General features: G+C 46.6%; 1 protein-coding gene across 2 annotated transcripts in view; it reads left to right on the top strand.

Annotated features, from left to right (window-relative positions):
* The window catches only part of Trpc4ap (transient receptor potential cation channel subfamily C member 4 associated protein), a 74,017-nt gene that overhangs the window by 60,097 nt on the left and 1,029 nt on the right, over positions 1-12,891 (top strand). For both annotated transcript variants that reach the window (XM_075962672.1, XM_075962671.1), the window contains exons 12-18: positions 598-699; positions 1,724-1,807; positions 2,759-2,849; positions 4,001-4,141; positions 4,418-4,526; positions 11,362-11,474; positions 12,685-12,891. In XM_075962672.1, the coding sequence (XP_075818787.1) occupies positions 598-699; positions 1,724-1,807; positions 2,759-2,849; positions 4,001-4,141; positions 4,418-4,526; positions 11,362-11,474; positions 12,685-12,891 (847 nt within the window). The remainder of the gene's footprint in view (positions 1-597; positions 700-1,723; positions 1,808-2,758; positions 2,850-4,000; positions 4,142-4,417; positions 4,527-11,361; positions 11,475-12,684) is intronic.

The following is a 12,891-nucleotide window of genomic DNA, read 5'->3' as shown; positions in this document are numbered from 1 at the left end:
GTGTGGGTGTGAGCTGCTCAGTGTGTGCTGTGGCTGCGGAGGTGGCCTGGCTGCACAAGGTCTCTGAGTCATGTTCACTCCCACGTATTACACACCTGAAGTGGTGGAGTTTGGGGGAAGCGTTTTCAATAGTGACAGAGTCCAAGTCCTATTCTGAAAACCACCCAAGGAACCATGTGAGAGTTCCCTTCCTGTGGGAAACAGCTGAGGATGCTGGCTCTGTGCTGCACAGACCCATAATGACAAGCCTGGATGAAGAGGACAGCTCTGTCACAGCTGGTCAGACCTCTGCTTAGGTGACTCTGGCCACTGAGAACGCTGCAGCAGGGCTAGGCTCCCAGAGTAAGATGGCAGATGGGACTGGACATGCTGAGGTGCCGGTGGCTTTGAGAAGTCATATAGAAATGTCCAGTGCACAAGATGGAGACTTGGAGATGCCGAGGGAAGGGCCTTGGTAGTGAGTGGCAAGCAGGTGTGGAAGGGCTGCTGGAGTCTCAGTTTCTCTTCCCCACAGCAGGGGCAGAGCTTACTGCCCCACTGCAGGGCCGCTCAGCAGCCCCAGCCCTGCCCTTTACCCTTTGAACCCATTTGTTTCAGGAACAAGTACCTGCTGCTCAACAATCAGGAGCTAAATGAACTCAGTGCCATCTCTCTGAAAGCCAACATCCCTGAGGTGGAAGCTGTCCTCAACACTGACAGGTGATCCTGGTGGGGGACAGCTGTGGCTACAGGGTGCACAGGAGGGCACACACAGGTGTGCATACTTGCCCTTTCTCACGCGTAGCTACCATGCCCCACCGGCTTCATGTGCTAGATACATCTCCTGCTTTCCTAACTGAACATCACAGCAGCTCTCAGAAGGAAGTGCCATCATCATCTTCCTCTCTGTATGGAGAGGATAAAGGTCTCGAGCGGCCCCCTGCCAAAGGTAGCTGCAGTCTCTCCCTCCACCTTGTCCCATGCAAACGGCCCCTTTGCTGTCATCCTTCTCATCCCCTGCCCAGTGACAGCTGTGCCAAGCAGGGTAAGCAGATTCTTTACCCCCTGCCAAGAATCAAGTCCTGTGTGCTGGCTATGTCTACCTCGTCTTTGGGAACAGCACAGTGACATGCCAGGCTCACAGGAGTTTATGGACCTTATCCAGCAACCAGAGCCATTAACTCCCCAACATCCTGATAAGATGAACACAGCGCTGCTCTGGTGTCTGCAGGGGATGGAAGTGGAACTGCTGTGTGAAGAGAGAGTTTAAGGGCCCAGACACCTGCCACCATGACAGGCCTAGTCGTTTTCTTATCTTCTGCCTTTGCCTCATAGACAAGAAACTGGGGCCTGGAAGCCCACAGCTCAGCTGGAAATGACCCCAGGGCAGGAGAGTGAACTCTGGGCCCTGCCCAATTGGTACAGACTTTGTTCCATCTGGCATACTCTGCTGTGGCCTGGATTAAACCCACTTGTGATATAAATGGCCCTTCCTCTGGCTGTTCTCAGCCCTGTCTGTCCCCGGATGTGCCTCTGCCTCTCGCCAGCCGGTCTGAAGAGAGAAAACTGGCCTATGCAATAGAAATGCACCTGGCTGTTGATTGACAGCTGCAGTCTCTGATGTCCTGACACAGGGTGGAGCAAGAGAGCATCCCTGCCTCGCCAGTTCTGTCACCCGTCTGCACCAGCACAGGAACCTAGCTCATTCAGATCTGTCACCGGTGCCCTGTCCCTTTGATTTTAGGAGTTTGGTGTGTGATGGCAAGAGGGGTTTACTAACTCGGCTGCTGCAGGTCATGAAGAAGGAGCCAGCAGAGTCTTCATTCAGGTGAGTCTGTGACAGGCGCACTTCTTAGGGGGTCTAAGAGCCAGGGTTTCCCAATTGGCTAGTCTCTCATCCACTCCTTAAGAGTGATCACCAATGGGGGAAGTTGGCCTCACTGCTTCTGCCTTCATGTGACTCAGTTGGTAAGTATGTGTACCCCTGTCACATACTAACAGGGTATGCCAGGGGGTGACTGAGCATTCATCCAGCTGGCACTAGAGCCGTGGGGCAAAAATGGGATCCAGGCCCTGTGTGACATTACCTGGGGTTATAAGAAATAAGCGTGAAAAGGAAGAAACCTGCTTCAATGCAGCATGGGAAGAAACAGATCCAGCAGCTGCCCCAGAAGCCATCTGCTAGGTGGCCAGGTTCCTAGCCACCTGGGAAAGTTAATGAAAACCACAGACAGGAGGGATCCCAACAGGCCTGGGTGTAAGGCTCTGTCCCTACAGGGTCTCTGTCACCTTAGCCTTTCCTATTCAGACCTTTCCTTGTGGATCCCAGCCGAGCCCTCTGGTCTACTCTGGTCTGTTTTCTGTTTAGACCAGCTCAGTGACTTGTCCACACATGCCCTGCTGCTGGCCACACACCTCCCTGGCTCCAAAGTTCGTGTCTTTCCAGTCTTCTGAGAGTGAGCCTAGAGTATTTTCACATGGAACTTAACTAGCGGCCACTCTTTGAGCCTTCATGCCACTACCTAAGCCATGCAAACCCTGTCTGGTACAGCTGCATGAAAGACAGGTCCCTGCTGAGCTGTGAGCGCCCGGATAGGGGGATAGCAATTCTTTGTTCGCTGCTCTGTCCTCAAGATCTAAGGATGAGGCCCAAGACTAGAAAATGTTCAATAAATGTTAGCTACTTGGCTGCAGACAACTCTAGCCCTGGGGAATTGAACCTCGACCAGGAGAGGGCAGCCATCGCCACCCGGGTCAGGGGTCAACATTTGGGTCACAGGTTTTGGCAAGCCCGGGCTGTGGAAAGTTTCCTCCGAGGGACCACCTCCTATGCAGACCAGATGTTCCTGCTGAAGCGAGGCCTTCTGGAGGTATGGCTGAGGAGCTGGGGTGTCTGGTGCCGTCCTCCCTAGCCCTTCTGGAGGTATGGCTGAGGAGCTGGGGGTCAGGTGCCGTCCTCCCTAGCCCCTTTCTCTGACTTCTCATCCTGAGCCTTAAGTAGTTTGCTCAGGGACAGAGTCTGGTTTTCCCAAGTGCACGTTGTTCTAGTGTTTGCCCTGGGTTGCCAGCTCTGGGCTCCCTGTAAGTACTGCTAGGTGACTGAGGGACTCAGGTTAGCATGCAGGAATATAGACTATAAAGTTACCCAGCAAGGCCTTGGACCCTGAGGATATTTGGTATTGACTACAAGTTAATATTCCCATATTTATCAGTGACCTATAAAAAAAAAAGATTCATAAGGGAGCAAATGGCTGAATTACACTTGGTTTTGTTATTGTTGTTTGTTGTTTTTTTCATTACTATGAACAAGAAACTGACCCATAAATTGTAAAGGAAAATAATTGCCAAATCAATATAAGTTCAAGAAAGTGAGTTGAGCTTGATGGAAATCCCAGCTTTTCAGAAGCAGAAGCAGGGGTTCTACAAATTCAAGGCAAACCTTGTCTCAAATAAACAAAGCACCAATGAAAGAAAGGAAGGAAGAAAGGGAAGTAGGGGGAAAATAAAAAAACAACCAGAAAACAAAAGTGGAAAATGTGAAAACAGGAGTTAAATTGGCTTCTTATTCTCAATAAATATTTATTGATTCTTATATTTTAAACAGTCTCATTGATAAACCTAAAGACAGCCCTTAGGGTCACAATGTGTATACTGCACTTAAGTTCTGTCCTCCGTTTACTTAAGTGGCCCTAGTGCTCGGACAGCAATCCTGCTAGATCTGGAGACAGACACTTTGTCCATGAAGGTGGCTGCAGAGCAGGTCAAAAGCTTCATCTGCGAGCCCTGCAAAGCGAATACTCCTTGCCCACCCAGTGCCCCTCTGCTGAGGTTATTCACCTGGCTCTTTCTTCCCTCGGAGCCACCAAGTAGCCTCAGCAAAGAACCTAGAGAGTTATAGGTTCCATCCACCTGGATGCTGGCTTGAAGCAAGCAAGTGGTCTGAGCTTCAGGCCAGGCCTGAGTGGCAAACAGGCAGGAGCAGCCCCATGCACACCCTCACCCTGTCCCCTGCTCACCCCAGCACATCTTATACTGCATTGTGGACAGTGAGTGCAAGTCAAGGGATGTACTCCAAAGCTATTTTGACCTCCTGGGAGAGCTGATGAAGTTCAACGTCGATGCATTCAAGAGATTCAATAAATACATCAACACTGATGCAAAGGTAAGGCTCGCCCAAGGGCCCCATGGTGTTTGCTGCAGCATCAGTTGTCTGGGATCCAATGGGCAATGAGCAGATGTTCACTACACCCACTCTGTCATGCTTTGAGCCAGACCCTAAGAATGTTAGGTTGAAAACTATGGCTGGGTTTCAGCATCCTAGCAGCCCCCCAGGGACAGCAGGCCACTTAGTGTATCTTACCGGCAGAGTAGTGGGGTTGGGGCAGATCAGTGGCCCCTGGCCAGCAGCCCCAGCCAGCGAGTGCCATCTCTGCCCCAGTTCCAGGTGTTCCTGAAGCAGATCAACAGCTCGCTGGTGGACTCCAACATGCTGGTGCGCTGTGTCACTCTGTCACTGGACCGATTTGAAAACCAGGTGGACATGAAAGGTGAGGCAACCACGGCGCCAAGACAAGTGGGTGCAGTATGCCTGCCAGACACCTGGCTCCAGCCAGGAATTGCTGAACTTCTTTCCCAGATATCTCTGTGCCTGGGCTCAAGTGGTGGTCTTGGCTCAGCTGTGTTGACTTCTCCATGATCATGCATTCTTTAATGAACAAGTACAACATGTTAGTAAATGAAAAAGCCACCTTTCTCTGGATCAACATTCAGCAGTATGCTGGGTCCCTTCATTCTGTTTCCAGAGCAGGACTTAGTGTGCGGCTGTGGTGGGTGGGGTGTCAGACCTCACCTAGAATTGTGTGTAGCTAAACATATGTGTACATACGTGCCTTTTTTCTATGAGGTCTGTGGCACCAGTTTCTTAGGACACTTTTAAAAAGGACAGTGTCCCTGATCATTATCATTGGTGGTAAAAAGCATCCTGGTATGGGCTAATTAGACCATTTACCTGTTGCTTTCATTGGTTAATTAATAAAGAAACTGCCTAGGCCCATTTGATAGGCCAACCCTTAGGTGGGTGGAGTAAACAGAACAGAATGCTGGGAGAAAGAAGCTGAGTCAAAGAGTTGCCATGATTCTCCCACTCCAGACAGCCGCAGGTTAAGATCTTTCCTGGTAAGCCACCTTGTGGGCTACACAGATTATTAGAAATGGGTTAGATCAATATGTAAGAGCTAGCCAGTAAGAGGCTAAAACTAATGGGCCAGGCAGTGTTTAAATGAAAACAGTTTCTGTGTAATTATTTTGGGTAAAGCTAGCCGGGTGGAGGGAAGCAGCCCACCGCTTATAAAACTACATTTACCTCCTGTTTCTTCTAAAGCAGAAGGGTCTCTTAGGAGATTGGTCACATGGCCTTTAGTGTAATCAGGCATGGGTGACCTTCCCAGTAGTCTGGTAGGTCATTTGCTCAGAGCTCTTTGCGTCTGGACTGAGGCAGTGAACATAGACATGTGTGTAGAAACCGATCAGCCACGTTAGAAGTTCTGAAAAGTGGTTCAAATTTGACTGTTTCTGCATGTGTGTGTGTGTGTGAGATTTACATCTGTGTAGGTATATGCACATATGTGTACACACATGTGGAGGCCAGAGGTTGACATCAGTTCTCTTTTTTCCTCCTTTTTTTGAGCAGAGTCTCCCACTGAAGCTGCATCTTGTAGATTCAGCTAGGCTGGCTGGCCAGTGAGCCTCAGGGATCTGCCCTCGTCTGTGTCCCCCAGCTGGGGTTTTAATACGTATGCTGCCACACTGGGTTTTCACATGGGTTCCAGGAATCCAAGCTCTGAACCTCACACTGTGTAGCAGTGCTTTACCCAGAGGACCATCTCCCAGGCTTGCTGTGTTTCTTTATGGTCATTTTCATCCTGTCTTCCTGAGAAGGAGCATACCTAGGAACTGGAGCTGGTGACAAACTGGGAGGGAGCTGCAGGAGGACCACTTCCTGAGCATGGTTCTGAAGCACCAGTGGAATCGCTGAGATTTGGTTTAGCCTGATAACAAAATGGTTGGAGATTGATCCTGTTGTTGCAGGCTTTTGTCGTTGATGTATTTTTAATTATGTGTATGTAGCAAGCTTTCTTGTCAGACTGTATTTGGACCACCATCCCTCAAATGATCCTGAGACTTATTAATTATGAAAGCTTGGCCTTAGCTTAGGCTGTTTCCCAACTAGCTCTTATAACTTAATTCATATTTTTTTTGATCTACATTCTGCCACATGACTCTGTGACCTCTTAATAAGGCACTTCTGGCTTTCTCCAAGTCTGCTGGTGAAATTGTGTGCCTAGATTCCTGCTCCCAGTTTCTCTCTCTTTGCCTGGAAGTCCCGCCTATTCTCTCCTGCCTAGGTATTGGCCATTTACCTCTTTATTTGACCAATCAGAAGGAGCCTTAGGCAGAAACACATCTCTACAGTATAAATAAATATTCTGCAACATTTTTCCCTTTTTGTCTAAATAAAAAAGGAAAGGTTTTAACTCTAACATAGTAAAACTGTATACAGTAAGAACAGATATCAGATGAGAATCACTTCCACAATGTCTAATCCGTCTGCATTTGGCAAATTCAGAGAAAGTACGGTGTTACTGCATTATCTATCCTATCTTAGGGAGTCCAAAGTTTTATACCTAAGCCATTTTCTGTCATAACATGTATTGAATGAAAAATGGATGAAATTTATGCCCTGGCAATGCTGAAGCATATATGGCAGCTCTGTTGAACTTGTCCATATTGGGTTTCATGGTCTGAGTTGATGAGGATGACTGACCAGGTCTCTTCCTCAAGAGACAAGTTCCTCTTTCTATCAGAACTTATATTAACATCCTAAAAATATTTTTTAGACCTTAAAACATCTTCTTAGATAAACAGCTTAAGCTTCTCTGTCTCTCAACTTTATGCACTTTACATTTCTTTTGTGAGTGTCATTTTCTGAATTTGCTAACAAGGACAATTTTACTATAACTATCGAAGCTTCAGGCCCATCAAAGACCTGAGAAGTATATATTACCATCTGAGAACGTGCAGAAATGGTGTAGGAGGTCCTTCTGTTTATGTGTTGCTTTCATTGGTTAATCAATAAAGAAACTGCTTAGCCTGATAAGGCAGAACTTATGTAGGCAGAGAAGACAGAACTGAATTCTGGGAGGAAGGAAGCAGAGTGAGAGAGCCTTCATGGAGATGCCAGGTCAGATGCTGAATCTTTCTCGGTAAGCCACAACCTCGTGGTGATAAACAGATTATTAGAAATGGGTTAAATCAAGATGTGAGAGTTAGCCAGTAAGAGACTAGAGATAATGGGCCAGGCAGTGATTTAAATTAATACAGTTTCTGTGTGATTATTTTGGGTGTAAACTAGCCAGGCGGCCAGAACAAGGGGCCCCACTCCCTTTCAACACAAAACAAGCAACTTCCAAAATGGTAGAAACAATAGAGACAGCTGGCGGCCCAGACAGTCATTCAAGGTTTCTCTGCAATGTTGGGAAATGCATCTTCAGCCTATAGGCCTAGAATATCTGACAGGCTTCTCTTTGAAGCAGGAGTTTTGAAGGATTGTCCTACCCTGTCTTCAAAGTTTGACAGTCACCTTTTGTGTCCTGTTTGTCCAGTTTGGACAGCATACTATTAGCAGTTGAGGCAGAGGCAGGCAGTTTCTTGCCCAGTGACTACTTATGCATAATAAAAGCAAACTCCATATGGAGGTTCTTCGATACCAATCATCCTTTTTTGAAGTAAATTGGTGTTGCCAAGAGCAGATGTGTCTTACTCTCGTGAGAATTCTTCGGTTATTAAAACATCTTAAATGCTGTATTTTGTAGGTCCCTGAAGTGTTTGAATATCATCTATCTATCTAAAATATATCTGTTTAACCTTGAAAATATACCTAACATGACTACAAGTTTGATAATTATAGATGACTTACTACTAACCTGTGTTTATTAATTATAGATTACATTTTTACAGTATGATACCTTAAACAAGAGTAGAAACATATATACAGTATAACAAAAATAAATTTGTATCAATACACAAATCCATACCAATGTAAATATTTGAGATTAATAGTTGCTTTTTAAAGTAGATTCCTATCCTTTCCATATCCCCCTTTTTCTTTTTCAGAATGAGATCCCTGAATCTAATCTCCTTTGCTCAGTTTTCTCCCTGACCATGACCAACAACAGCTTGTAACCACCCCCCCCCCCATGATAAACATCCAAAATCCATTGAGTGACCAAAAAACGATCCACACCACCTCTTGGGAATGTGGGTGTCATATTCTCCAGACTGCTTCCTGTCATGTGGGGGTGATGGCATCTCTAGGGGACCCTGAGAAAATTGCAACAACAGTCAAATCCTGGAAGAGCTAGCTATTATTTTTTGTTTAGTCTCTGTGTGGTGAGGTAGTGTAGAGCTTATCTGAAGTCTTGACTGGAGCAGTGTGTGAGGCTGGACCATCTCAGCTAGCAGCTTTGAAGCTGTTCTGGTTGCAGAATTTTGAGGAAACTGCAGCAGAGGCATTCTGAGAGACTGGATCACCTGGGATACTTGTTTTCCTTGGTGTCTGGTCATTTTTCTTTTTCTGAAAAAACAAGCTTTTAAAGGTGATATATGTATTGACACAATTATGGAGTGTGCCATGTGCAAAAATCAGCCAAAGATGATTTTTTGTTCTGTATTTGAGCAGGTAAAAGCATCTGTAACACTGTAAGTCTGTTTATGACCATTTTCTTTTCTTTCTGCAGCATCGTAAGCACATTATTTAAGCTGTATAAGCACAATGCCCCAAGCAAGAGTAGAAATATACATGCAGGATAACAGAAATAATTTTACATTTGTATCAATAAATTAAAATCCATACCAATGTAAAATATTTTGAGATTAGCAGTTGTTTTTTTTGAATTAGAGTAGATTCAATAATCTACCCCTTCCTCCATCATTTCTGTGTCATATCCTCTTTCTTCTTATAACCAATAAGAAATTCTAACCAACCTTCCTTAAATATAACAAACATTTATTTGGGAATGTGGGCATAGTTCTCTAGACTGCTAATTGAGGTTGCTGGTAATCTTTGGGGGACCCTGAGAAAATTTAGGATTATGGTCAGGTCCTGACTGGAGTATTTGTGAGACTGTATCATCTCAGTCAGCAGTCTGAAAACTGTTCTGTATGTTGAATCACCTGGGCCATCGGTTCTCATCAGAGATTTTTCAGGGGTTCCTCCTTGATCAAATCCAATTTTTCTTAACCCAGAGTAAATATACAGCCTCTTATTTCCTATAGAAGCGAAATAACAACCTTTCCCCCAAAGTAAAATATCTTTTGATTTAAATTTTGAAGTCAAGATAATTTTAAAATATATGGGTTGGTTTGATATAGCAGCTTCCATAATCCAAGGTCTTTTAGCAGCCAAAAATTTTAAAAACAACACAATAATATACATAATCCAGATTCTCTGTGTTTTCCATCTTTATGTGGCTTGCTATAATTTTATTAATCTACTCCCTTTTTAAGGACCTTTTCTATCCTTTTTCTTTTCTTTCACAATCCTACATGTATTTTTTAACACATTGTAAACCGTTTAGAGGGGTTTGGTTTTATTTGTCTGAATCTGTCTTTACTGAATATCTCTTTTTGGGTTTTTGAGACAGGGTTTCTCTGTGTAACCCTGGCTGTCCTGGCACTCATTTTGTAGACCAGACTGGCATTGAACTCACAGAGATCTGCCTGACTCTGCATTCCAAGTGCTAGGATTAAAGGCCTCCGCCACCACCACCACCACTCCATATCGCTATCTTTTTCTGACCACATGAGTCTTTCAACTGCTAAGTGGTGTTACTAAGATCAAAGTGGCGGCTTTGGCCACTGGCTCTGCCCCATTCCTTTGTCCATGAGCGCCTCCTTCATGGTAGAGGTACCGGCTGGAGGCATATTTACCACCCCAACTCTGAGACATTTCTGAGTCCATGCTGCCATCAAGTAATGTGCCACCCACTACTCATAAACCCCATTTAAGTGTTTGGTAGTAGGACTTCTTAAAAGAGCCACATGGTTTTTGCAGTTAGCACTGAGTCAGGAAGCCATCTCTTAAAGGAGGCAAACAGAGCCTACCCAAGAAAAAGTGGTTACAAGAAGCCAAGTTTGATACCATTTTTGTGTGTTTAGAATCCTCTTTACAGATTTTTCAGGTTTTATATGTAAATTCTTGCCCCGTATTGGGTGCCATATGTAAACAGATGTTTCCTGTCCTGGCTGACTGATCCCAAATAACTGAGAGACTGAAGATGAATTATAAATGCTTGACCGAGAGCTCAGGCTTGTTACTAGCTAACTCTTACATTTAAATTAACCCATTTCTTTGTATGCTTTGCAAAGTGGCTCATAGCTTTTTACCTCATTCTTTTACACATCCTACTTGATCTACAGCTGGCTGACTGGCTGGCATCTCCTCTGACTCTGCCCTCTTTCTTACCAGAGTCCTCTGTGTCTGGCTGTCCTGCCTATACTTCCTGCCCAGCTTCCAGCCTGTCAGCTTTTTATTAACCAAAGAAAATAGGACATATTCATAGTGTAGGAAAGGGTTATTCCACAGCAGGTGCATTCACCTAGTCTTCTGCCACCAGAGCATTCCCACCTGTCACTCAGAAACCTCAGTCAAATGCTCGGTAGCAGGGCCTCTGTAGCCTCAACCACCAAGTCTACTTCAAAGATTTTTTTTTCAGCTTTCTTAGGCCCTGTGTGAATTTACATGCCACACGTTGGGTACCAAATGTAGCAAGCTTTCTTGTCAGACTATCTTTCAACCACCATCTCGCAAATAATGATCCAGAGACTTATTATTAATTATGAAAGCTTGGCCTTAGCTTAGGTTTTTTTCCCCAACTAGCTCTTACGACTTAGTTAACACATATTTTTTAAGCCACGTTCTGCCATCTGACTCGGTTACATCTTAGTATGGTACATCTGACTTGCACAGAGTCTACTGGCAAAATCACATGCCTAGACTCCTCCTCTCAGTTTCTCTCTCTGCCCAGAAGTCTCACCTGTTCTCTTCTGCCTAGCTGTTGGCCATTTAGCTCTTTCTTAAACCAATCGGAAGGCACCTTAGGCAGAAACACAGATTCCGCAGCATGTGTCTCTGAGTGTGTCTGTGTGTGAATGCAGGAGTAGGTGGAGGCTGGAGCTGGAGTTGCATCTCTCCAGCCCCTAACATAGTTGCTTCAGCGGTGAGAGGCCACCAGCTATGGAGTCAGGACCAAAGTGGACTTAACCAGCGGCATGGGGGACCTGCCCCTGGATGCACCTGCTACTTATCTGTGCTTCCCTCCATAGTGGCTGAGGTCCTGTCCGAGTGCCGCCTGCTCGCCTACATATCCCAGGTGCCCACCCAGATGTCCTTCCTTTTCCGTCTCATCAATATCATCCATGTACAGACACTGACGCAGGTAAGACGTCCCAGCCAATGAGCAGTCAGGGACAGTAGATTGGAGATCATCTTACTGGTTTGTGCCTCCCCTCCAGAAATGTAATTCCTCTTAGGGTGTTGCCCAGTGGCCCGGTTTACAGGAGAACTAAGATCAGATGCCAGGTCTCCTGGGGTCACAGTCAGTTGAGGCACGGATGAGATTGACACCGCATTCTTCTGACTCCAAGTCCGTGTTCTTCCCTGTGTACCCTACCCCTACCTCTGGTCAGTGTTCTTCCCTGTGCACCCTACCCCTACCTCTGGTCAGTGTTCTTCCCTGTGCACCCCAGCCTACCTCTGGTCAGTGTTCTTCCCTGTGCACCCTACCCCTACCTCTGGTCAGTGTTCTTCCCTGTGCACCCTACCCCTACCTCTGGTCAGTGTTCTTCCCTGTGCACCCTACCCCTACCTCTGGTCAGTGTTCTTCCCTGTGCACCCTACCCCTACCTCTGGTCAGTGTTCTTCCCTGTGCACCCTACCCCTACCTCTGGTCAGTGTTCTTCCCTGTGCACCCTACCCCTACCTCTGGTCAGTGTTCTTCCCTGTGCACCCTACCCCTACCTCTGGTCAGTGTTCTTCCCTGTGCACCCTACCCCTACCTCTGGTCAGTGTTCTTCCCTGTGCACCCCAGCCTACCTCTGGTCAGTGTTCTTCCCTGTGCACCCTACCCCTACCTCTGGTCAGTGTTCTTCCCTGTGCACCCCATTCTACCTCTGGCTACACTGGCTGTGCAATCGGACCTGAGTTTGCCCCAGCTCCTTTACTAACTGGCAATACCTGCTTTTCTGAGACAAGAGTCATACTAGGGCCTCTGAGTCGTGGTTCTTCTGTTGCCACCTGCCAGGCCCGGGGCTCGGGATGCTTGGTGAGCAAGATGGACTGAGACACTGCTTCTGAAACTCACATCCTGGTGCAGCGTTACAATTCTAAAGTGAAATAAGTGCACCCTGCTCCAGCAGGGCATGGAGGGTTCTGGAAGAAGTCATACCCAAACCAAGATACAGACAAGACAGTGCTGATATCAGTGTGGAAGGTGGTAGTTGGGCATAGGGACAGGAAGGTGCCCATAAATTGTGCCAGACCCCTGTGTAGACCTGAGCCACACTCATCCCTGTCCAGTGACTGTCCAGGCTCGCTGGCATCCTGAGGCTGCTGCCATGCACTCAGTTCAGCTGCCTTTGGCCTTGCAGGAGAATGTCAGCTGCCTCAACACCAGCCTAGTGATCCTGATGCTGGCCCGGCGGAAAGAGCGGCTGCCCCTGTACCTGCGGCTGCTACAGCGAATGGAGCACAGCAAGAAATACCCTGGCTTCCTGCTCAACAACTTCCACAACCTGCTGCGCTTTTGGCAGCAGCATTACCTACACAAGGACAAGGACAGCACTTGTCTGGAGAAT

This window comes from Microtus pennsylvanicus, chromosome 2 (assembly GCF_037038515.1).
Source record: "Microtus pennsylvanicus isolate mMicPen1 chromosome 2, mMicPen1.hap1, whole genome shotgun sequence".
Taxonomy (NCBI): domain Eukaryota; kingdom Metazoa; phylum Chordata; class Mammalia; order Rodentia; family Cricetidae; genus Microtus; species Microtus pennsylvanicus.
The sequence above is the reverse complement of the archived record's forward strand: the minus strand, read 5'-3'. Positions and strand labels throughout refer to the sequence as shown.